At 33.5% G+C, this 25490-nt stretch overlaps 3 protein-coding genes and 1 long non-coding RNA gene across 5 annotated transcripts; 2 read left to right on the top strand and 2 right to left on the bottom strand.

The window, feature by feature from the left end:
• Positions 2956–4376, bottom strand: LOC109235923 (protein FAR1-RELATED SEQUENCE 4-like). Its single transcript, XM_019402167.1, has 2 exons — positions 4087–4376; positions 2956–3724 (listed from the first exon to the last, which is right to left on the bottom strand). The coding sequence occupies exons 1-2, from the start codon at positions 4374–4376 to the stop codon at positions 2956–2958; spliced, it is 1059 nt and encodes a 352-aa protein (XP_019257712.1).
• Positions 8213–9996, bottom strand: LOC109235922. Its single transcript, XM_019402166.1, has 4 exons — positions 9806–9996; positions 9436–9488; positions 8806–9380; positions 8213–8674 (listed from the first exon to the last, which is right to left on the bottom strand). The coding sequence occupies exons 1-4, from the start codon at positions 9994–9996 to the stop codon at positions 8213–8215; spliced, it is 1281 nt and encodes a 426-aa protein (XP_019257711.1).
• On the top strand, positions 11129–14699 carry LOC109235339 (purple acid phosphatase 2-like). Its single transcript, XM_019401401.1, has 8 exons — positions 11129–11501; positions 12055–12255; positions 12383–12494; positions 12650–12879; positions 13106–13244; positions 13680–13900; positions 13998–14119; positions 14231–14699. The coding sequence occupies exons 1-8, from the start codon at positions 11316–11318 to the stop codon at positions 14430–14432; spliced, it is 1413 nt and encodes a 470-aa protein (XP_019256946.1). The 5' UTR covers positions 11129–11315; the 3' UTR covers positions 14433–14699.
• LOC109235338 lies at positions 17597–21437 on the top strand. Of its 2 annotated transcripts, XR_002069372.1 has the most exons (6): positions 17597–17678; positions 18445–18527; positions 18598–19428; positions 19508–19662; positions 19783–20108; positions 21164–21437. It is a non-coding gene; the product is annotated as an uncharacterized LOC109235338 (long non-coding RNA). The 2 variants fall into 2 exon arrangements; XR_002069371.1 differs by lacking the exon at positions 21164–21437 and having other exon boundaries at positions 19783–20220.

Below are 25490 nucleotides of genomic sequence, written 5' to 3'. Positions count from 1 at the left end.
GGATTCCGGTAGCTCCCCCCCTTGTTTGTTTACTCTGGGACTGCGGGTTAGATTCCCGATAGATCCCCCTGTACATTTACTTTGGGACTGCGGGTTAGATTCCCGATAGATCCCCCTGTACATTGATAGTTGGACTACGGGACGGTATCCCGGGAAAAAGAGTGTAAGTTAATTTGAAAAATATAAATTATTATAAGGATATATTTTTCTTAGAAAAAATTATATGCTTCTTGGGAGAAGGTAGAATTTGTAGCATTGATACACCAAACTAATAAGAAATAATTCCAGCTTAACTAGTCCCATATTCGAAAAGTTTTATGGTGTGCCTCACACAACTAACATTAGGAGCCTGTTTGGAAAGCCACATAAGAATTGAATTTGGGTGTAATTGGGTGTAATTACACTGTTTGGCGTGTTTGCTTGACCAAGTAATTACTTTGTTAGCATGGAATTAGGTGTAATTGGAGATGCGTAATTATACTCTTCAATTCTCAAGGGGGAGGTGAGAATTGATTGAATTACACTGTGTAATTACAAGGTTACTTTTTAATCTCTTTCCTTTTTGGTTTTATTTTTATTTATTTTCTTGATAACTTTTTATTTTCATTAGTTTAATTTCTTTTCATTTTATTAATTTTATTTTTACTTTTTAATTTCTTTTTTCCAGACCTCACTATGTGGGATTATACTGGGTATGTTGTTATTAATTTCTTTTTTAATTTTAAAATATATTTTCTTTGTACATTAGTTATTTTTTTATTTCTCTACCTTTACTTCTTGTGATTCCATGTAATTGCTCATATATTTTATTTCTTATTTATTTTATTTTAATTTATTTTCTTTATAACTTTTCATTTCTATTATTTTAATTCCTTTTTATTTTTAGTTGTTATTTTTTATTTTTGAATTTAAAATATATTTTTCTTTGTATATTACTTATCTTTTATTTTATCTCACAAACTTATGGAGTAAAAATGGCGTGTGGTAGCCACTAAGTAAGGTGGTCTTTATTTTTTATCCACTAATTATAATGCTCAGCAAAAGTAGCCACTACTAATAGGAAAAGGGCAGTTTTACCCTTTCTTCAATTTTTATATTGCCAAACCCTTGTTTTATTCATTCAGAAGAGGGAAAATTTGAGAGCGAATATTTCAGGGCAAGTTTCGTGTGCTCCTCAGTATCTGTATCGTCCTCGCATGCAAACCGGCTGCAGTTAATCTTTCTCCTTCTTCATCTTCTCTGTCATCTTCTCTGCATCGAACGATCGAACTGGTAATTTTTTTTTCTTTTATGCATTTTTGTTTTTGTATATGTGTAATCGCGATCAATGCTGTGTCAAGTATGTGTGAAATTTCAAAAATAATCATTATAAGTTGATTCAGTGTCGGAGAAGTAGCGTATTTTTGTGAGGCTGTTATTCATAAATTTTTGGTATTGAAATGTGTTTGTGGTTCAATCAATATATTTGATTATGTAAGGACATTTCATAAAAATAGTCGTACGAATTCATAAGTTAAATGTGTTTTATGAATTTTTAATTAACTATGTTCATAAAAGTTAAGGACCAAACGACATTAACTTTTGAACTTGGAACTCAAAGTTAAGGACTGAGTGTCCTTAACTTTTGAACTTGAAACTTGAAGTTAAGGACCAAGTGTCCTTAACTTTGGAACTTGAAGTTGAAGTTCAGGACCAAGTGTCCTTAACTTTTCAACTTGAAATTATAAGTTAAGGACTGCCTGTTCAACTTGAAATTATAACATTACTCAATGCCTTCTTCCACACAATTTGATGAAGCCATGCTTAAGGAAATTGTTAAAGTAGGTTTTCTGTCTTTGAATAGCATTAGTTTTTTATTTGATTATTTTTTGCTTAAGAGACTTTTTTGTTTTTATGGTTTTTGATTCAGAGATTATCAGAGAGTTTTAAAAAGGATCTGCATGCTGAAGTTACAAGAATAAATCAGAAAATATCTGTATCAGAAAAAAAAATTGAGAATGAAATCAAGGTAATATCATTAATTTCAGTTACTCTAAGTTTAGGACCTTGTGTCCTTAACTTTTGAACTTGTAACTCAAAGTTAAGGACTGCCTGTCCTTAACTTTTGAATTTGTAAGTCTAAGTTCAGGACCATATGTCCTGAACTTTTGAACTTGAACCTTGAAGTTCAGGACCATTGTCTTTAACTTTTGAACTTGTAAGTCTAAGTTTAGGACCATATGTCCTGAACTTTTGAACTTGAAACTTGAAGTTCAGGACCATTGTCCTTAACTTTTGAACTTGGAATTCAAAGTTAAGGACTTCCTGTCCTTAACTTTTGAACTTGTAAGTCTAAGTTCAGGACCATATGTCCTGAAATTTTGAACTTGAAACTTGAAGTCCAGGACCAAATGTCCTTAACTTTTCAATTTGAAACTTGAAGTTCAGGACCAAGTGTCCTTAACTTTTTAACTTAGAATTCAAAGTTAAAGACTGCATGTCCTTAACTTTTGAATTTGTTACTCTAAGTTAAGGACTGCCTGTCCTTATCTTCTTTACTTGTAACTTGAAGTTTAGGACTACCTGTCCTTAACTTTCTAACTTGGTTTCTTTCACATGATTTAAAGAAAAGTCTAGGATCAAAGCTTGATACTTTGTTGAAGATTTATGTGAAACCTGATGAAAGGAACATAGAGAGAGAATCTAGTATTCCAATTACTAAAGATGGAGTTGATGATCATTGTCATGGTACAAAGCCTACTGTTACAATTAACAAAGATGCAGGTGGTGATGAACGTGATGATATGGATGTGCATGCAGAAGTTCAGTATGAAAGCGATTTTAGAGATGCACATCTAGATGATGAAACTGATATCGTCACTGATATTGGNAACGACCATGAATCAACAGGGAAGACCTTCAATGTTGAAAAATCATAAGTTAGTACATTATGTTAAATTATATTAAAATCATAAGCTAAACATAGAACATAATACTTACATTCAAAGTAAATGCTAAGTCTATATTTTTCTTCAATTCCTCCTCTACCCAACAAGAAACATCATAAAAAGTTTCTTCTGCTTCATTTCTTCTTTCATAAAACCAACGTTGTAGCTTCACTTGAATGAAATCCATCATTCTTAATATAGGCAGCTCCCTTGCTTCAAATAGGACAGAATTCATTGACTCAACTATGTTTGTTGTGAGCATGTCATATCTTCGTCGTGGACTACAAGAACGTGCCCACCTTTCCGGTGGTTCTTCCATCAAGTATTCATAAGACTTCTTATCTACTTTTGCTATATCTGACATGTATAGATCAAATTCTTTGCGCCTGTATACTCTTGCAGCACTTTGAAAAAGTTTTATGACCTCACTTTTCACTTTCCTTCGCTTTAGGTTCTGCTCCAAATGATAGATACAAATCCCATGATGGCTTTCAGGATAAACCTTTGCAATGCCATATGCAATAGCTTGATGCCTGTCTGATAAAAAAATTAAATTCTCACGACTCCCAATTGCATTGCGAAGCTGACTAAAGTACCACTCATAGGAATTGTTATTTTCAGATTCTGCTATTCCAAAGGCTAGTGGGAAAATTTGGTTATTTGCATCCTTTGAAACTGAAATCATTAAAACACCACGAAATTTTGACTTCAAAAAAGTTGCATCAATAGCAATCACTGGTCTACAATGATTCCAACCAGATATTGATGATCCATATGCATAAAACATATAAAGAAACCTGAAAATACAGCATAAAACAAGGTTAAGAAAAGTTAAGGACAGGTAGTCCTGAACTTCAGATTACAAGGCCAAAAGTTAAGGACAAGTAGTCCTGTAGTTAGACTTACAAGGTCAAAAGTTAAGGACAGTCAGTCCTTAACTTAGAGTTACAAGTTATAAAGTTAAGGACATGCAGTCCTTAACTTTTAGTTCAAAGTTCAAAAGTTAAGGACATGCAGTCCTTAACTTTGACTTACAAGTTCAAAAGTTAAGGACAGTCAGTCCTGAACTTCTGGTTACAAGCTCAAAAGTTAACTGGTTAAAGACAGCATGTCCTAAATTTTATAAAACGGACTAATAAATTTTTTTTTGATTGTTTACCTGTTGTTGTCGTCTATCTTTATGTTAGTATATGTTCCCGGGTTGTTACTTCTCATCATATACAAGTATGAAGACAATAATTCATAATTCTCATCAGGAGTTCCTCTTATTAAAGCGGAAGCAAGTTGAATAGCACGCCACGCCTTGTGATACCCAATGTCTAGTCCATGCAATTTTTGCATCTCTGCCATGACAAAAGCTGGTGTAACTTCAAACCTTGGGTCTCGAAGATTGTCGATAATGTAACCACTAATCAACTTTGAAGTTGCATGCCTTTGATAGCCTTTCATAGTTTTAACAGAGCAGTCATGATTTTTCTCAATCTTTACTATCTTGAACAGTGTTGATCTTANCTATATATATATATATATATATATATATATATAGTGTTGTCTGCAGAGGAAAACAATGATGAAGCTCTTAACCAATATACTAGAAAAAGAAAGAGAGATAGTATTGGTTATGATGGTCTGTCATTTTCTATTCTTACTCCTACTCCTCCAAGTACACAAATGAGCATTGATGGGGGTTTGTCTATGGAGGTTGAAGGAAATGTTGAAGAAGAGCTTGGTCGAGGTAAAAGAAATAAGAAGGTTAGTTGGCAGTTGAAATCTCCTTTTGATTAGGAAAGAAAAACAGGAACATCAATGGCGCACAATGAAAATACTCCCAAGAGTTCGGGCTGGATAAAATCAACATATACTCGTAGATGTATTTCTCATTATGCCAAAGATGATGCAAAATTATTGAAGAAATTCATTGTGTGGTTGGGCAAGGAGAAAAGGAAAGGTCGCAAAAAACAGTAAGTCCCTTAATGTATGTCATTATTTGTTAATTGCTTAAATTCGTGTCCTTAACTTGTAATTCTAAATTTAGGAATTGATATTGAAATTGCTAAATTTAAGTGTCCTTAACTTCTGTGATTGTATGTCTAAGTTTAGGACCAAGTGTCCTTAACTTTTGAATTTGAAAATCAAAGTTAAGGATCAAGTGTCCTTAACTTTTCAACTTGGAATTCAAAGTTTAGGACCAAGTGTCCTTTAACTTTTCAACTTGGAATTCAAAGTTTAGGACCAAGTGTCATGAACTTTTGAACTTGTAAGTCAAAGTCCAAGACCATGTGTCCTTAACTTTTGAAGTTGAAAGTCTAAGTTCAGGACCATGTGTGAACTTGAAACTTGATGTTCAGGACCAAGTGTCCTTAACTTTTGAAGTTGGAACTATAAGTTAAGGACTGTCTGTCCTTAACTTTTATACTTGTTAGTCTAAGTTAAGGACAAAGTGTCCTGAACTTTTGAACTTGTAAGTCTAAGTTCAGGACCATGTGTCCTTAACTTTTGAACTTGAAACTCAAACTTCAGTTGAACTTGAAAATCAAACTTCAGGACCAAGTGTCCTTAACTTTTGAACTTGAAACTCAAACTTCAGGACCAAGTGTCCTTAACTTTTGAACTTGAAAGGCTAAGCTCAGGACTAACTTCTAACTTTGATATTTTCAAAATTTTCAGGGGACAAACTGATATATATGCTGATGATAATGGTGTGAGAAAGAATCCATACAAATTGTATCATCAAAAAATCAGTAGCAAAATGTTCTTCCTTGAGCTTTCAGATAGTAGCTTTGTACTTGATGATAAGGTTTGATAATTCACAAGGCATTTATTTTCTTTATTCTTAATTTATCTATCATTTAATTTATTTTATGACTGATGGATTTGTTTTATTTTTCGTCCTTTTTATGAAGCATATTGACATTGCCCTATATTATCTAAGAAAGAAGGAATTCTATCACCCTCGCGACCATTCCTTTTCGTTGCACAACTACAGATATTTCTTTTTGATAACTATATGGTGCTTGTGTATAAGGTATTTCAATGAAGATGCTACAGATGTAGTTTTGGTGTGGTGATAATCAATTGTTTCTGATACCATATGTGTGGGGGGACAATCGTAGATGTGGAATTGCTTGGACAGAGGTTGATAAAATCTTTTTTCCATGTCGGCTTCCTTCAGAAGATGATAATGCTGTGACACACTTACTTATGGGGTTATTGGACTTGAATCAGAAAAAGACTGACGTATACGATTCCATATATAGTGAGCCATATGAGGCAGGAATGAATCACATGAAAATGTATGCACGCATGATCCCCCACTTGCTACAGTTCTCACATTTTGACAAACATCACAAGTCTTTTGGAAATGCCTTAAACAAATTTGATATTCAGTGGCAATGATCACCACACCAAATTGGATAGTATGTGTTGTTATTTGTTATATTATTTATATGTACTTTAGATTTATTGTTTAATTCACTACATATCTTACATTTTTTTTAGGACTGATTATGGTGCATTCCTGATCAAATATGTGGAGTTGTTGATGATTGGAAAAGATGTGGAGAAATTCCAACCTGAAGACATAAAAGACTTTAGAAAAGAACTTGCCGCAAATCTTTGGGCACATGGTGAATGGAAAAGAAATTCTGGTAATGATACTCCACCAGAAAATGTTAGCAATGATTATGAGAGTGAAAATAAAACTTGATGTCCAAAGGAGTTGTAGTTTACTTGTAAAGAAAGTTAGTTGTGGTTAATCTTTTGTATAAAATTGCTGTAAAGGATACATATGAATTCTGCAAGTTCAGAAAACTTTCGAAATATTCTGTAAATTCCTCAAAAGGAACTTATATTTTGTTTGCGTAACATAATTTTTTATCACAGCTATCCAAAATTACAATTTCAGAAGTAATATCAAGTCACTATGTTATTAATTTCTTTGTTTCTCTCAAGTGTTGATTTGTCCATTGAGTTTGTTAGTATTAGTTCATGACTAAGTGTAATTGAACTTCAAATTCAAAGTTAAGGACCAAGTGTCCTTAACTTTTGAACTTTGAACACAAAGTTAAGGACTGCCTGTCCTGAACTTTTGAACGTGTAATTCAAACTTAAGGACTGCCTGTCCTTAACTTTTGAACATGCATGTCAAACTTAAGGACTCCTGTCCTTAACTCTACAAAAGTTAAGGACAGACAGTCCTTAACCTTTGAACTTTGAACTCAAAGTTAAGGACTGTCTGTCCTTAACTTTTAAACGTGTAATTCAAACTTAAGGATTGTTTGTCCATAACTTTTTAACCTGCAAGTCAAACTTAAGGACTCTTGTCCTTAACTTTTGAACTTGAAACTCAAAGTTAAGGACAAACAATCCTTAAATTTAGAACTTGAAACTCAAAGATAAGGACAGACAATCCTTAAGTTTTGAACTTTGAACTATAAGTTAAGGACTGCTAGTCCTGAACTTTTGAACTTGAAACTCAAAGTTAAGGACAGACAGTCCTTAACTTTTGAACTTTGAACACAAAGTTAAGGNAACAAGTACTGTAAGTTCAAGACCAAGTTAAGGATCAAATGTCCTTAACTTTTGAACTTGGAATTCAAAGTTAAGGACTGCCTGTCGTTAACTTTTGAACCTGTAATTCAAACTTAAGGACTGCCTGTCCTTAACTTTTGAACCTGTAATTCATACTTAAGGACTGGCTGTCCTTAACTTTTGAACCTGCAAGTCAAACTTAAGGATTCCCGTCCTTAACTTTTGAACTTGAAACTCAAAGTTAAGGACATACAGTCCTTAACTTTTGAACTTTGAACACAAAGTTAAGGACTGCCTGTCCTGAACTTTTGAACGTGTAATTCAAACTTAAGGACTGTCTGTCCTTAACTTTTTAATATGCAAGTCAAACTTAAGGACTCCTGTCCTTAACTTTTGAACTTGAAACTCAAGGTTAAGGACAGACAGTCCTTAACTTTTGAACTTTGAACTATAAGTTAAGGACTGCCTGTCCTTAACTTTTGAACCTGTAACTCAAAGTTAAGGACAGACATTCCTTAAGTTTTGAACTTGAAACTCAAAGTTAAGTACTGCCTGTCCTTAACTTTTGAACCTGCAAGTCAAACTTACGGACTCCTGTCCTTAACTTTTAATCTTTGAACTCAAAAGAAACAAAAAGAAGGTAAGCAGAAAGAAATTTTGAAAATTCAGACATTTGCTCAAATAAGAATAATCAAAATAAATCCAATTTATAGCAAAAACTTAAAAGAGTCGATAAACATAAGTGGATATATCTACTATTCTCTATGCTTTCTTAAAAATGGATGGACTGCCGGAGAATATATACAAGTTGTTCTATTATGACCAATTCTTCTGCAACGACCACATTTGAATGTTATTTTTGATGACTCGGTAGCTGGAATATGCCTTTTCTTCTGCCTTCTACCTGGTGGCACTTTGAAATCTGGAGGTTTAACAATTTGTGACTTAACACTCTCTGGTACAATCCAAGAATCAGAGGTAGCTCCTACAGGATGTATTTGTCTTTCATATGTTTTCAGCCAAGATTCCTTTAAGTACCAATGCGAACAAAAGTTGGACTTCTTGATGTTTCTCTTCTCGATAGCTGCAATTGCATGTATGCATGGTAATTCATCAAATTGAAACTGAAAACAATCACATGTTCTTTTGTTTAAGTCCACCAAGAAAGTTATTCCTTCTTCTTCAACTCTAGAGCGCCATGAATCAGCAGGGAACACCTTCAATGTTGAAAATTTATAAGTTAGTACATTATGTTAAATTATATTAAAATCATAAGCTAAACATAGAACATAATACTTACATTCAAAGTAAATGCTAAATCTATTTTTTTCTTCAATTCCTCCTCTACCCAACAAGAAACATCATAAAAAGTTCCTTCTGCATCATTTCTTCTTTCATAACACCAACGTTGTAGCTTCACTTGAATGAAATCCATCATTCTTAATATAGGCAACTCCCTTGCTTCTAATAGGACAGAATTCATTGACTCAACTATGTTTGTTGTGAGCATGTCATATCTTCGTCGTGGACTACAAGAACGTGCCCACCTTTCCGGTGGTTCTTCCATCAAGTAGTCATAAGTCTTCTTATCTACTTTTGCTATATCTGACATGTATAGATCAAATTCTTTGCGCCTGCATACTCTTGCAGCACTTTGGAAAAGTTTTATGACCGCACTTTTCACCTTCCTTCGCTTTAGGTTCTGCTCCAAATGATAGATGCAAATCCCATGATGGCTTTCAGGATATATCTTTGCAATGCCATATGCAATAGCTTGATGCCTGTCTGATAAAAAAATTAAATTCTCACGGCTCCCAATTGCATTGCGAAGCTGACTAAAGTACCACTCATAGGAATTGTTATTTTCAGATTCTGTTATTCCAAAGGCTAGTGGGAAAATCTGGTTATTTGCATCCTTTGAAACTGAAATCATTAAAACACCACGAAATTTTGACATCAACAACAATCATTGGTCTACAATGATTCCAACCAGATATTGATGGTCCATATGCATAAAACATATAAAGAAACCTGAAAATACAACATAAAACAAGGTTAACTGAAGTTTAGGACAGGTAGTCCTGAACTTCAGATTACAAGGTTAAAAGTTAAGGACAGTCAGTCCTTAACTTAGAGTTTCAAGTTATAAAGTTAAGGACATGGATTCCTTAACTTTGAGTTCAAAGTTCAAAAGTTAAGGACATGCAGTCCTTAACTTTGAATTACAAATTCAAAAGTTAAGGACAACAAGTCCTGAACTTCTGGTTACAACTCAAAAGTTAACTGGTTAAAAACAGCATGTCCTAAATTTTATAAAATGTACTAAAAACTTTTTTTTGATTGTTTACCTGTTGTTGTCGTCTATCTTTATGTCAGTATAAGTTCTCGAGCTTTTACTTGTCATCATATACAAGTATGAAGACAATAATTCATAATTCTCTTCGGGAGTTCCTCTTATTAAAGCGGAAGCAAGTTGAATAGCATGCCACGCCTTGTGATATCCAATGTCTAGTCCATGCAATTTTTGCATCTCTGCCATGACAAAAGCTGGTGTAACTTCAAACCTTGGGTCTCAAAGATTGTCGATAATGTAACCACTAATCAACTTTGAAGTTGCATGCCTTTGATCAGCTTTCATAGTGTTAACAAAGCAATCATGCTTTTTCTCAATCTTTACTATCTTGAACAATGTTGAATTTTTAATCCTGAAAGCACGCACACACCAACCACACCTATCATCATTGCATTTCAACGAATATCTTGTTGAGCTTGATCTAACAACCTTTAATTCAAAATGTCCTTTAATTGCTATATTCGAAAAACAGTTAATTATACTCTTCTTTTTGTCAAATACTGGTCCCACTTTTATTTCATCCAACGAAGCATTTTCTCTTAATATCGTAGTTGGGGATTCTTTCTGTTTCAAATTTGATCTTCGTCTAGTTAGTTGAGTAGAGTTTTTTTCAGCAACTTCTTCGATTACCGGTGCACTCTCTAAGACTTGAATACCCAAAGCTTGTTCGTTGTCAATCTCTATAATGTTTTGTCCTTCTACTTGAATAGAATCAAATGTTTGAAGCATCTCTTCAGTTATTGGTTGAGCTTCAACCATATCTATTTCCATTATCTGTTGACATTTGTTTTGATTGTCATGTTGAGTTTCTCTGTTGACACGCGTTTGAAGCCCCTCTTCTGTTATTGCTTGAGCTTCAACCATATCTATTTCCATTATTTTTTGGCATTTGTTTTGATTGTCATGTTTAGTTTCTATGTTGACATGTTCGTTGCTTGTTTATCCAAAAACTCTTTCCGAAATATCAACAATGAAACGACAGCCCTTGAAGAGTGAATGACTTTTTAGTAACTCTATACATGTGTGAAGATCTAAATCTTTGGATACAAGCATTCGCTTGCTTGTTCCAAGGTTGATATCAAACCATATCACTGCTTCAAACTTGTGTGTATCCAATTCAATAACTTCAAAGATCTGTTTAATGAAATCTTCAAACTGAATTGCCTCAGGTACTAGAACAAGCTTTGTTTGATGATCAAGATATTTATAGTCTTCAGTCCATCTACCATTAAAAGCAATTATAATGCATATTATTTCCATCCTGCAAATCAAGAGAATGGGAAACTCAGGACATATAATTCAATGGCGGCAAGTAAATAGTTAACTCACCAGATATTCCTACCGAATACTGAATATTCCTTCCACCTGCTTACATTATTATCAGACTATCGCCACGTAAAATAAAAGCCGTGGGTACTTTTGCCTATACGTGGAGCTCCATTTCAATTAAAACCATAAACATAACCAATCAAACAAAAATTTGAGCTTCAATTCAAATCAAAGAAATGGGTATGAAGCGGGTTTATACTGGGTTTCTGTGTTTACTTACAGTCTTGATTTTGAGTAGCAGAGTTCGGTTATGTGATGGTGGAATAAGCAGTAATTATGTGAGAAAGTATAATTCTAATGTTGATATGCCATTGAACAGTGATGTGTTTCGAGTTCCACCTGGTTATAATGCTCCCCAACAGGTTCTTCCTCGTCTTTTTAACTTCTTTATTCTTAATTCAAGTTTAATTCCCACTATATGAGCTGGATTAGCAAAGTATAATCCTGCTCCGATAAAGATTAAATTAATGATTGTAATAATTTGATTAAATTGTTCATTCCTATTTCCAAGTTTCTGTCTTTTTAGTTCCTAAATTATAACAAAATTCTTTATTTAGCTAACATATGTCAACAATCAAAGTTTTGCTGAATTCGAATAAAAGCCGCGCAACAAAAATTCATATGAATGTTTAAACTGCAACAAGTTCGCTTAATTTGTTGGAAAATAGACCTTTAGGACTATACTTTCTGTAAATATCACAAATGTTACGACTTATCTAAGACCACATATTTCAAAAGTATTCCCTTCTTTATTAAAGTTGGTGCCAAGTCAAATTTGGACAATCTTTTTGAAACGGAGGGGATAGTACTTTTCTGCTGTCATTTATATCGGATATTATTGGCGTTGCTTTACTATGGTGCCACCTTGTGTACTTTAGTTTTGCTCAGCGGGTGAAATGAATGTTAATCTTGAAGGTTTACATAACACAAGGGGATCACGAAGGAAAGGGTGTAATTGTGTCTTGGACCACACCTGATGAACCTGGCTCAAATTCAGTTCTCTATTGGGCCGAAAATAGCAATGTTAAAAGCTCTGCTGAGGGCTTTGTTGTTAGCTACAGGTATTACAATTACACTTCCGGATATATACATCACTGCACCATCAAGGATCTGGAGGTACGGTATAGTTCTATATGGTCATGTTGATCTCAAATACAGCTTAAAGTGCATGGTTTTGGCTCACCCTCTTTCGTGCTAGATAATCATATATGCTTAAGAAAACTATATTTTGTTCTTGTTGCAGTTTGATACAAAGTACTATTATGAAGTGGGGTTAGAAAATACAACTAGAAAGTTTTGGTTTGTAACTCCTCCAAAACCTGGACCTGATGTTCCTTATACATTTGGTCTCATCGGTAATGTCCCAATGACTGCTTACATTTTTTTCTCTTAAATCACTTCGATAGGGTCAAGTCCCTCGAGATGGCGATGTCATATATCTTTCATTTAAGAGCATGTAGCTTGGACTTACATTAGTTTAGTCTTTAGACTTGTTCTGTTTATTGAACAGGGGATCTTGGTCAGACCTACGACTCCAATAACACACTGACTCATTATGAGTTGAACCCTCTAAAGGGCCAGGCGATGCTCTTTGTCGGTGACCTCTCTTATGCTGATAATTATCCGTTTCACAACAACATACGATGGGACACATGGGGGAGATTTATCGAGAGAAGTGCAGCATATCAACCTTGGATTTGGACTGCCGGAAATCATGAACTTGATTTTGTTCCTGAAATTGTAAGCATCTTATTCATAACTATTCTGGATGATGACAGTTTCTAAACATGTCTTTCAAAATCTTTTGCCAAAATGGTTTAGCTTAGAGGACTTAAGTGAGAATTGCTTAGAGGAGAAAACACAAAATGTAAAATATCTTACTTTATAGGAACACAGATAACTGACTTATCTTCTTCACACTTGTTCTTAGTGATAACTTTGTAATGCTATAGTCATTTTCTTGCAGGGAGAATCTAAACCTTTCGTACCTTACAAGCACCGATTTTCTACGCCTTACAGAGTATCAGACAGCACTTCTCCGCTTTGGTACTCTATAAAGAGAGCTTCAGCCTATATTATTGTCATGTCTTCTTATTCAGCTTTTGGTAAGAATTTGGCATGGTATAAAAACTATGTAGTTTCTAACATGATAAACGCATAGAATGTACTTCCCATGCATTACTTGATAATTTGATGAAGCTATAGAGAAGATAGTCTCAACTAAACAATATTAGGAAAGTAAATGCTTAATACTCGATTACTGAGATCTTATGATTGATGGTAACAAGAGAAAAGAAGATTATGTGACTGTACTGTCCAAGATTTATGGGATTAAGGAAAATACGATTTCAGATACCTATGTTATTCAGGGTTAATCACCAGTTGGATAAGCAAGTAAGCTGGATATTCGAGCAGATCTTCAAATGAAGTATTCAAGGGACACTGCTGTGTTAAAGAACTTGCGGCTAAATTCTAATAGTATCAGTTTACTTTTGTGGACAGTGGTCAATTTTCATTTCTCCTGGTTTCTTTCTTTTTAGGTACATACACTCCTCAATGGAAATGGTTAAAGAATGAGTTGCCTAAAGTTAACAGGAGTGAGACACCATGGCTCATTATACTCATGCATTGTCCAATGTATAGTAGTTATGTCCATCATTATATGGAAGGGGAAACAATGCGAGTCATGTATGAACCATGGTTTGTGAATTACAAGGTGGATGTTGTCTTCGCTGGTCATGTTCATGCCTATGAACGATCAGTAAGTTTCCGAATGCCATACATGTAATCATGGTCTAAAATTTAACAGCTTCCCTAAGTCTCTGATTAACTAATGTCGTTGGTATATCTGGTCTCAGGAGCGGGTATCAAACGTTGCTTACAACATCATAAATAGGAAGTGCAGTCCTGTCAGGGACGAGTCTGCCCCCGTGTATATTACCATTGGAGATGGAGGAAATCAAGAGGGATTAGCTACAGAGTATGCTCCAAATACAAGAACATTCTTTAGCTAGTCAAATATGAATAGTTTAAGATTGATAACCACTGATACTTCATGAACCTATTTCTTGGTTGCCTTCATTTGCTGCAGGATGACACAACCACAGCCAAGGTATTCTGCCTATCGGGAAGCAAGCTTCGGTCATGGGATACTGGATATCAAGAACAGAACTCATGCCTATTTTGGTTGGCATCGTAACGATGATGGATATGCTGTTGAAGCAGACTCGTTATGGCTTTTCAACAGATACTGGAAGTTGGACGAACCCTCTGCATCTCATGTCATGAGATGAGTTTGCCCCTTTATAGTATTACTCAAACCGTGTCGACGAGCTAGAAGGTTGTGAATGATGAGAGAGTACTTGTGAGCAGTGCTATATATCACAGATCTTTTCCAGAAAGTTTTCGACGTTAATTTACTCTTGGAAAGTATGCAAAAATGATGCACTCTCATCGTGTCATTTACAATTTGGCAGTGATCATATGTGCATATCTAGCCATTGTATTTGGGGAGTACAAATGTATTTTGTTAAGAGTGGAATAATGGGTAGTTAATAGGACTGGAGGTGACTAAATTAATATACATGCAATGTTGATTATAATAAAATTTTCTCGTTAATTTCTAGGCTAATCAAATTGAAGATCTTTTCTGATTGACATCGTAGGTGAAATATGATCTTTTCTGATTAACTAATTGACAATACATGCAAGGATGATATTGCAACTTATTAGTCTTCAAGCTAGAATTTTTTGAAGGGAATCTTACAAAAATGTCCTAAATAAGTTCCAACTTACCAATCTCTAGTCATTAATCATAAACTTATCAAAATTAGATTAGCACATATAATAATTAAAAAATCCAAATAAATAAGGTTCTTTCTCTAAATCACACGCAAAAATCTCCTTCCATATTTTTAAGCCTGATCAGCAACATTAGACGGAAAGAAAATTTCATGGATAAGGTAGCAAACAAGGTGATGAGATACAAATATATATATATATATATATATATATATATATAAGATACTAAAAATCTAAACAAAAAAAGGACCTTTTTCAATGGGTATGGTTGAAATTCATTAAAAACATATAGATGAGTCAATATACAAATTTTGAGGAAGATTGAAGGTGATTTGGACTGATTTGGTATCAATATTCGTAGTTAAAATAGAGTTCAAAAAATTCTTCAGCGACACATGTATCACACATGTATCACGTACACAGGTATACATGTGATATATATTTGATACAAATATGATGCATATGTGATACACAAATGATACACATATACACATATCATATTTGTCATGTTTCATCGTCTACTTCGAATTTTCAATTCAAACCACCTCAAAACTCCGCCAAATCATCCCAAAACTGAGATTCAAACTCCTTAAGATGTATCCAAGCTATTCTAATAACACCACTCAAACGAAAGCAAAAATTTGACCTTTTTTTGGCTACAAATAGCTAAATGGCTAATATTAGTAATGTTTTATGAATTAGTCAATTTTGATATTAAGCTACTTATAAATGGACATAGCCGGTAGTTTCCCAAAAGAGAAAGTGATAAATAGAAGAAATTTTATCTCATATAGCAAAACTTTACACCCTATTTATTGTAAATAAAAACCCTTTTAAATTATTATTTTCTATAGTTACCTTGTAGATTTTATAGCAAAATATGTATTTATAGTCACTTCCTACCGTTAAGCCATTAAATACGCTGTCTAATATTTTTCTCTCTCATTCTTTCAGTTTATTCTCCAAAAATCACCGCATAGCATCTTATTTTTCTCTCTACGGTCTCTCTCTCCTCTCTCCTCTCGCATGAAGACCTAGTAGCTGCCATGGCCGTTTTCAATATTTTTTGCTCCAAATTTCTCTCCCCAGCTCTCTCCTTTATCAGCTCCATTGTTTCCCTCAATTTTCAATATTTTTTGCTCCAAAAAGTTGTGGTAAGTGTTAAAGTTTTTGGATTTTTGACCGGTTAAAGCTTCTTCTTTTTCTCTTCAATAGTTGTTTTTAAAATATTCACCATTGTTAGGTTTTCTACAGAATATCCACTAAAGCACTCAATTTCGAAGGGCCATCTTTTGATACTATAAAAGCTTTGTTAGGGTTTCTGCAGAATACCCACTAAAGCACTCAAATTCGAATGGCCATCTTTCGATTTGCAAATCACTCAAGAGGTTCCTGTATTTGCAGGTTCATCAGCAACCATTGAAGTGAGAACAAAAATACGCAATGACCCTAATTGTAGATGTATTTATATGTATTTGAGTCCGAATACATTAATTTTTAGTTTGTACAGTGATTTTCTCTTCTTGTATTTAGATGTATTTATATGTATTCGATAAGGCATACACTAATTTTTATTTTGTACATTGATTTTTGATTGTTGTATTTAGATGTATTTATATGTATTTGAGTTCATACAACAATATTTTTAAATACATTGTTAGTTCTATCATTTTGATGTTATTCATCGATTAGTTATGCATTCAATCTAACTGTATTTATCTGTATTTTCAACCTAACTGTATCCATCTGTATTTAAAATAACAATACAGTGAAATACAATAAAATACTCTCAATACAAATAGAAAATCAATGAATACAACCGATAAAATATACTCAATAACGCAGTAATACCATGTATTAGGAATAAATAAAATATAATGAATACAAAAATAAACTTGATTACATTGAACACAACTGTTAGATACAACATAATACAAGCACTAGGTTTATTATGAAATATGCAGGCAGTAAGTTACTATTGCAGGTTGTATCCGGCATAAATACATGATGTATTCATATACAGAAAATCGAATACAAACACTAGGTTTATTATGAACCTCTAACAATGTTAGAAAAAAAAAACTCGAACTGTATCAGAAAAAAAAGAGGGACCAAAACTATGAAGAATGCTCTGTTTTTTTGGTGTTTAGTGTCTGATAAATCTTCTCTGTAATTGGATTGATAATGTTGTGTGTTATAATTGATTTAGGTGAGTTATATTAGGAGTGTATCCTATTAAATTAGCAGATTTTCATTATTAAACAAATGGAGAGACCTATTATTACGTTGTATTCATGAATACATGGTACGAATACATGTGAATACAACGGCTGACAGCTGGACTGCCCTATTTTTTAGCCGATTTTTGCTACTGTATTCATGAATACAGTAGCTCGAATAATCGAATACATTACCATAACAATTGAAAAGTAGCTACGGAGAGTAATTATGTATATGGTAGCTATAGGAAGTTAATATTCACTAAACAATAGTCATTTCTGAAAATTCCTCTAAATAGAAACGCTCAAACCTGGGCCTACAGACCCAACAAAGAATAATAAAGTCTGTAGCCCAAATTATGATTGTAGCCGGCCCATATACTGGCCCAACTTCTGGAAATTCTTAGAAACTCTTTCAGTCGTTCAAACTTGTCCGAACTATGCTCTGGTTGCTTGCTTGCCTCCTGGAATCATCAATCTTTGGTAAATTTCAAACTCAAATCTCTCCACATTTCCTCAGTAAGTCTTTAACTCTGATTATTTTACATACTCCCGTCTTTAGCTGTTTGGTTAATGTCAAAGGAAGCTTGCTCCCCTGTTGAATACTAGCCGTTTTTTCTTTTTAAAAAAAATGTATCATTCCCCATTGTGAACAATAGCTAGCGGATGGTGAATTGGGGGTCTTTGTTGTTCAGATTAGGGCAAGTTGAGATTAGCATCTAGTTCCCCTAATTGAGGCTATAACTTAGCACCTTCACTGAAATTACACCTCAACACTGTCTCCTCTGGAAAGGGAAATAGCAGAAGAAAAAGACACTTGATGCTCTGAATACTAGGATTCTAACTGAACTTAATCTCTGGTAAAATTCATATTCAAAGCTCTCCACATTTCCCCACTAGTAGCATGTTTGGCCAAGCTTCTAAAATTTTAAAACCGCTTTTCTCAGAGAAGCCTAATTTGAAAAAATAGTTTTGAGCAGTAGTTAGTGTTTCGTCAATTTTTTATAAAGTGCTTTTAAGTGTATTTTTTTCAAAAATTATTTTAAGGAGAAACTACTTTTTTCTGCTTCTCAAAAGTCAAAAGTTGTTTTTGCTTCCACTCAAAAAAACTTTTTTCCTTCTAAAAGCTTAGCCAAACACCTTAACTTTAGAAAAAAGTATACTTCGCAACAACAAAAAAAAGCACTTTTGGCCAGAAAGAAGTCTTTCACTCTTATTATTTTACATACTCTTTAGCTGTTCGATTAATGTCGAGGATCGTGAATTGGGCCTCTTTGTTGTACAGATTAGGGCAAGTTGAAAAGCAAATAGTAGAAGAAAAAGACACTTTCTGCTCTGTCCTCGTAAGAATCAGCATGAGTACTCAAGGTATACGATATAACTCTCTCCATCTTTTTTTTTTTGGATACTACATTCTAAGCTTAAGTTCTTCTAACAGATAGACACAGAGCTGATGTTGAAGGGGGCAAACAAGATAGAATCAGTGATCTACCAAGACACATTTTAGCTAGTATCGTTGAGCTCTTGCCACCTAAAGATGGAGCAAGAACTCGTGTCTTGTCCGGAAAATAGAGATTTATTTGGTCCATGGTTCCAAGTCTGCTGCTCTATGACTTCTTTGATAGCTTAGCAGTACAGACTCCAGCTTTCTTCAAACAAACAGTAGATGAGATTCTCTTACTCCATCTTGGAGACATTCTGAAGTTTGAACTTAAAATTCCAGTAGCACTTTCGACTTCATATGCAGATATAGATAGATGGATGCTTTATGTCACCAGAAATGGTGTCAAGAAGCTATCTCTTTTCCTGCCATATAATAGTACTTATAAACTGCCATCTTATGTATTTAGTTGTTCAACCCTGACATCTTTGTGCCTAAGCAATGGTGTCTTCAAACCACCTAATTCTTTTCTTTGCTTTCCAAAATCTTGAAACCTTCCTCCTGGAAAGAGTAACCATTATGCCAACCACAACCACAGAGTGTTGTGTTATCAAAGTCCCCCGTCTTGTCTATTTGGACTTGTTACACTGTGATGGTACTGAATACCTGAACATTGTTTCACCATTGTTGGAGTTATTGAGTGTTTATGATGTTCACTATCTCGTGCTAAATTGCTTTATGAACTGCACAAAATTGAGAGTGTTAAACCTTAGATTTAACAAAGTGGTGGATAATCTGATTCCTGATGAAAGATCAACTTTGGAAAAGCTTCTTTTTAGCTTGGCACCTACAGTTGAGAAACTTAATTTGGATTCATTTTTCCTTGAGGTAAGAAACAGACATTTTATTTACTTGTATATCTTATATTGACCGTGCTCATGTGATTCTTATTGTTTATTCTCCAAAGCTTTGTGCTGCAGATATGGTTCCTAAGATGCCTCCTTTTATACCCAACCGCTTGTGGCATCTATCATTCTTTGTGGACTTGGACAAATTGAGTCCAACTTCTGGCGCTCTACAGTTAATTAAGAGTGTCCCAATTTGAGAGAACTTGATATTTGGGTAAGTAATGAAACTTATGTGGTCATACACTAGATATATGTATGATTTGGTTCATTTTTGCAACTTCATATATGTGAACCTTAGAAGCTCAAATAACTTCTATTTATTTTACACCATTAGGTCCGTTTTACCAGCAACAATGCTGAAGCAGTTTCAAAATATTTGAATACACCAGCCTGCTTGGACCGACCGCTCAACAAGCTCAAACGCGTGGTCATACATATTTAATGGTTCAAAAACTGAACTGCTTTTCATAAAGTTGTTGTTTGCTCGCACTCCATCTTTGGAAAAGATGATCATTATGCCAGTGGAAGACTTTCATTTCTGCGAAGAAAGGAATATCACCACAAAGTTGACGAGTTTCCCGCGTGCATCTCCAGAGGCTGAGATTTTTTATTCTGATGTGTGCCTTAACATACCAATCTCAAGTTCCAGCCAACAGTAGGGTAATATTTTTGGACCCCTTTCTTTCCTAAAATATGGCCATATATGCAGGAAACTGTAAAAACAATTTATCTGCCCACATTGGTTATGAAAATATTTCCAAATTATTTATAATAGTCGTGAACTACTTTGCTTGTACTGTGAAATTTTAAGTTGTTTGCTTGAAGTCTTCCCCAGTACAAGTTTAGTCATTCATGTTTTGCTTCGATTATAACAAAAAATTCAAAATTGTTGTAACCAAATTGAATCTATTTACATTTTTATGTGGAGGTTTGTCTTCGTTTGCTATATCACCACTACGTTTAAGATTATGGCTTTACAATTACATAGCAAACCAGTAGAGCTTGAGTAACATTGCTCATGATCTCAGTTATAGATTCTTGGTTCGTGGCAATTTTTGCAAAGCAGATTCAAGATTTATTAAAAGCTTCCATGAATAAATCTTGCTGAGTCAGTAAACACCATTATTAAGTTAAACTAATTTTCTGATTTTCTATCAAATGCACTGGTTCTTTTGCAAGAAATAAGCATACGTAAAAGCATGTATCATTGGGAAAAAGGGTGTCCCAAATACACGAATCTTTGCTTTGATGGTGATTCTACTATAGCTCTCCACCTGGATGGCACAAGACGACCAATTTGATTAAGCACAAAAATGATATTCTAGTGTTCAAGTAATGGAGGGCCTTATCGTTGTTACCTGAAGCTTCAGGTCTTCTGTTTCATTTTATGAGTTCATTGATCTACCATGTTATTACTTCTAGTAGAATAATTCTCAACTGATAGATGTCTTCCTTCTCTACTTCTTTCTTGTTGAATATGTAGTTTACATCATGAGTATGTAATTTAGACCAAGGGATATGCTGCTAGTTTGTCTGATGGAGCAAGCGAGAAATTAAGAAGTTCAAAAATTAAACAAATTGTTCAATTTACTGTTGGTGATTACCAGGTTTAAAGCATGTATATGATTAAGGCTTCCAATTTCTTATAGCATCTACACTTACTGCTGCAAGTTTGCTTGGTCTGATATGATATCAAATTGTTTGAAACCTTACAGGCTGATCTCCAATACAAAGTTTGTATTTTGACGCCCCCTTCATTGGTACTATGGGAAAATAGTCAAGTAAATGCATCAGTGGTTGTTTCCATGGAAAAAGACTGCCAAATATATATATATATATATAGCTCATCAAAAGTATGAGATTTATGTATAATACAAAATAGAACTTACCTTTGATTTGGCTCTGCAACTGTAAGGTTCTGCTTGTCTGCTTTTTGGTAAGACCTGAAAGTCTATTGCTAAATGTAAAATTGCTGCTTTTGAAATCTAAGTGGAGTCACAACTTGCTATCTTTTAATTTTCTTAAAAGATTTGATTGTCTTTTATTATATCTTTGGACAAATTCTATCATTGAGACTAAAGGTGCTCCACTTTAGCATACTTAGGGGACTAAATATGCTCAAAGTTATATTTGAGGGATTAAAATATACCTACCCTCAAAGATAAGGGACAATATTGGCCAAAAACTCGCATTGTTATATATGATGAGCACAAAATAGAACATAAGAGTAAAGTTTTCTTTTTCCTTTGGAATATGGTGTAAAATAATTCAAATGCTTCCTTGGGCGATTTTCTTGCCATTTGACCTTCTTTCTGCATAACAGGTGGAAATTTTGGAAAATGGGACAGATTAATGTGAGAATAGAATTGAGTTTTACTTTGGTATGATTATGAGGGAGTACTTTGTGAGAAGCATCATAATTCACGGATTTATTCTACTTTGGTATAAGGAGATTGTAGAAAATTATGAATAAGACTTCTCTAGAAAGTATGCGTAAAAAGATCTCCCAGCCTGTAATATAAAATATCTTCGCAATGTGCGTTAGCTAGCATATTAAATATTTATTCTAATTGACGTTATAGAGATTGAGAACATTATTTATATTGAGATAGCAAACAAAGAGAACTCTTCTATAATGAGCAAAAAAACATGTTTATTAGAAAAGACAGTTATACAATAAACACTTGAATAAGAAATAAAAATGATGCCAATGGATGATGTCATAATGATTGACATATATGTTGTACGTACACTTTAATTAATGGTGTAAATGCTATACAATAAACTACACGAACCAAATATTAATGCATGTAAAATAATTTTTTAACCCTTTCAATGAAAAGTAAATCGATGATATGTAATAAAGGAAAAAAAGAAGGGCAAACTAAGAAAAAGTAGAGTGACTTTCGAGATAGGGCTCAAAATTGTCAACTTGCACCTTTTAGGATTTGCTAACAAGAATAAACAAATCTAACTAACTGTAATTAGTTTCTCGATTTCTTCGAGTCAAGATTCGTTGGACACGTAAGTTGCACGTACATTACATTTAAGTCAGTTGTTATGAAGTTCATATTAAAAAATAATAAATAGTATATGAATAAGAAGCAAAGTCCTTTTGTTGGCTTGTTTTCTTGTTAGCATCCTTTGNGAATAGACGTTTATATAGAAAATATTTACATAAGAAATAAGAAAAACTCATACATAAATGAGTAAGTGGTAGGTGAATGAAAAAAAGAGTAAAAGTATGATTTGTATTGATCAAAACAGATACAGTCATTGAGGAGAAAAAATACTGGTGTCCGAATCTGGAGAAGAATGAAGAGAATGTACTTGATGGTTGTGGCCGGATCTGAAGAAGAAGTAGAAGAAGAAGAAAGGAGGGGGAGCTGGTGACTAAAGGAGAAGGAGAAGAAGAAGAAGAAACTGATTGAGAAATAATTTTGTTTGGCAAGAACTATACATTTTTCAGTAAGTGAAATATATAATTTAGGGTATAAATTTAAGCAATTTTAAGTAATAACTACCACGTGTAATATCATAGAAGATTGTATATTGATTGTTTCTTCTCTTGTTTTGATGGAAGAATTGGTCAAAAAAATTGGTAATTAACTTTTTGTTTGAGACTTACTATCAAGAATTTTAAACTAATTGAGTTTGTTAGTTCATCTAAGTCGCAAATTACTGCTTACAATTGTAATAGAGCAAATTGAATATTTATTCTGATTGGTGTTATAGAGATCGAGAACATTTATATTGAGAAAGCAAAAAAAATAAAAAAAATAAATCTATCTTAACATTAATTAACTGCTAATGAGCAGGAAAATGCGTCTATTAGAAGAGAATTTGTCAAAAAAAACTATGTTATAATAATTGACACTTATGTTGCACGTACATTTGATGGTGTAAATATTGTACGATAAACTACACGAATCAAAGATTATGCTTGTAAAATAAATTTTTAACCTTTTTAATGGTAAGTAAATCGATAATATGTAATCAAGGAAAAAAAAATAGAGTGACCATCGGGATAGCGACAACATTGCCAACTTAGACAGTTTTAAGTTTAGCTAACAAGAATAAAAAATCAAACTAATGAGTTTCTCGATTTATCTGAGTCGAGATTCATTTGACACATAAGTTGCACGTATTTTACATTCAAGTCAATCGTTGTGAAGTTTATATTAAAAATAATAAAGAGTTTATAATAAATAATAGTCATGATGATATTTATATTGTCTTATTATCATCTCTTGAATCTGAATAAGGAGTTAAAAACGTAAAAAAAGAGTTAAAAATGTAGAAAAAGTGGCCATTAGAGGAGACGTCTATAAAGGAAAAACTTGCATTAGAAGCAAAAGAAATTAATAGTGTAAATGACGTAATAAATGAATAAGCGGTAGGTAAATGGAAAAGGGGATAAACGTATGATTTATATCGATCAAAATAAATACATTCATAGAGTGGGATTGTGATGGTTTCCAAATCTGAAGAAAAAGGAGAAAAATATATTGGCAGTCGTGGTCAGATCCGAAGAAGAAAAAGAAGAAGAAGAAGAAGAAGAAGAAGAAGAAGAAGAAGAAGAAGAAGAAGAAAAAAGATGACACGGTGGTAGTAATGATGGTGGCAACAGAATCTAAAAAACAAAAATGAGGAGGAGGTGTTGGTGGTAGTGGGCGAATTTGAAGAAGAAAGTGGTATTCATGGTGGTTATGGTTGAATCTGAAAAAAGGAGGAGGTGAAAGTTGTGACAGTAGCAACAATGATACCGGCAATAACGGATAGATCTAATAGATGCTGATGATGTGATGATGATGAGGAGGAGAGCTGATGGTGATGGTCGAATCTGAAGAAGCAGAAGGTAGTAGTGATAGTAATTTTGGCCAGATCTGAAGAATAGGCGGAGGAGATGGTGGCTAGAAGAAGAAGAAGTTGCTGATTTTGGGCAAGAAATTTATATTTTTTATTAAATAAAATTTATAATTTAGACATTAACTTAACTCAATTTTTCGATATTTTGTTTCACGGTAATAACTGTTGTGTGGAATATCTTAAAAAATTATAAAGATATCATAATAGACTTCACTTGTTCTGATTTAAGGATTTGTCCATAAGAAAATTGATAATTAACTTGTCATTTTGAAAACTTACTATATGAAAGTAATTGAGCTTCTCAATTTATCTAAGTCGCATATTACTATTTACACTTGCTAGGAGAGAAAATTGAATATCTATTATGGTTAATATTATAGAGATCGAGAATATTTATATCGAGAAAGAAAACAAAGAAAACCCATTCTATCTTATTGTTAATCAAATGCTATTGAGCAAGAAAATACATTTTTTAGAAGAACCAGTTATACAATAAATACTAGAGCAAGAAATAAAAAAGATGCCAACACAATCGATGCCCTAAATTATGTTATAATGGTCGACACGTATGTCGCACGTATGTTGCACGTGCATTAAACAGTGTAAATGCTATACAATAAACTTCGCGAACCAAAAGTTAATGCAAGTAAAATATTTTTTTAAACCCATTTGGAAAGAAGATTGATGAACATTTCACAATAGCCTTAAATATCTTTAAAGATAATCCGAAAGGAAAGAAACCAAAAAACGTGACTCGTGTAACGCGTCTTGTAAAAAAAAGTAACGCGGCATGCCCACAAGAGATGATGTCACAAGCTATAAATTGAGTTTCTTTTTTTTGCTTTTCTAGAAAAGAAAATGAAAGTTACCGCTTCATGTCATTAATCATGATCATTTACGTTTCAATTTCAAATCAAGTTAGCATTAATTAACTGAGACCAAACTTCCATCAAATTAAATTTCTGCAACTTATCTGTTACGGTCTAGCGCATAAAATGGTTAACATTGTAAATTCTATATAATAAGCTACACGAACCAAAGATTAATGCATGAAAAATATTGTATTAACCCTTTTAATGAAAAGTATATCGATGATAAAAAAAAAAGCAAACTATAAAAAATTAAGGTGACTCTTAAGATAGGGACACAATTATCACCTTGCCACTTTTAAGA

This window comes from Nicotiana attenuata, chromosome 12, assembly GCF_001879085.1.
Source record: "Nicotiana attenuata strain UT chromosome 12, NIATTr2, whole genome shotgun sequence".
Taxonomy (NCBI): Eukaryota; Viridiplantae; Streptophyta; class Magnoliopsida; order Solanales; family Solanaceae; genus Nicotiana; species Nicotiana attenuata.
Note: the sequence above shows the minus strand (reverse complement) of the source record. Positions and strands in the feature narration are given on the sequence as shown.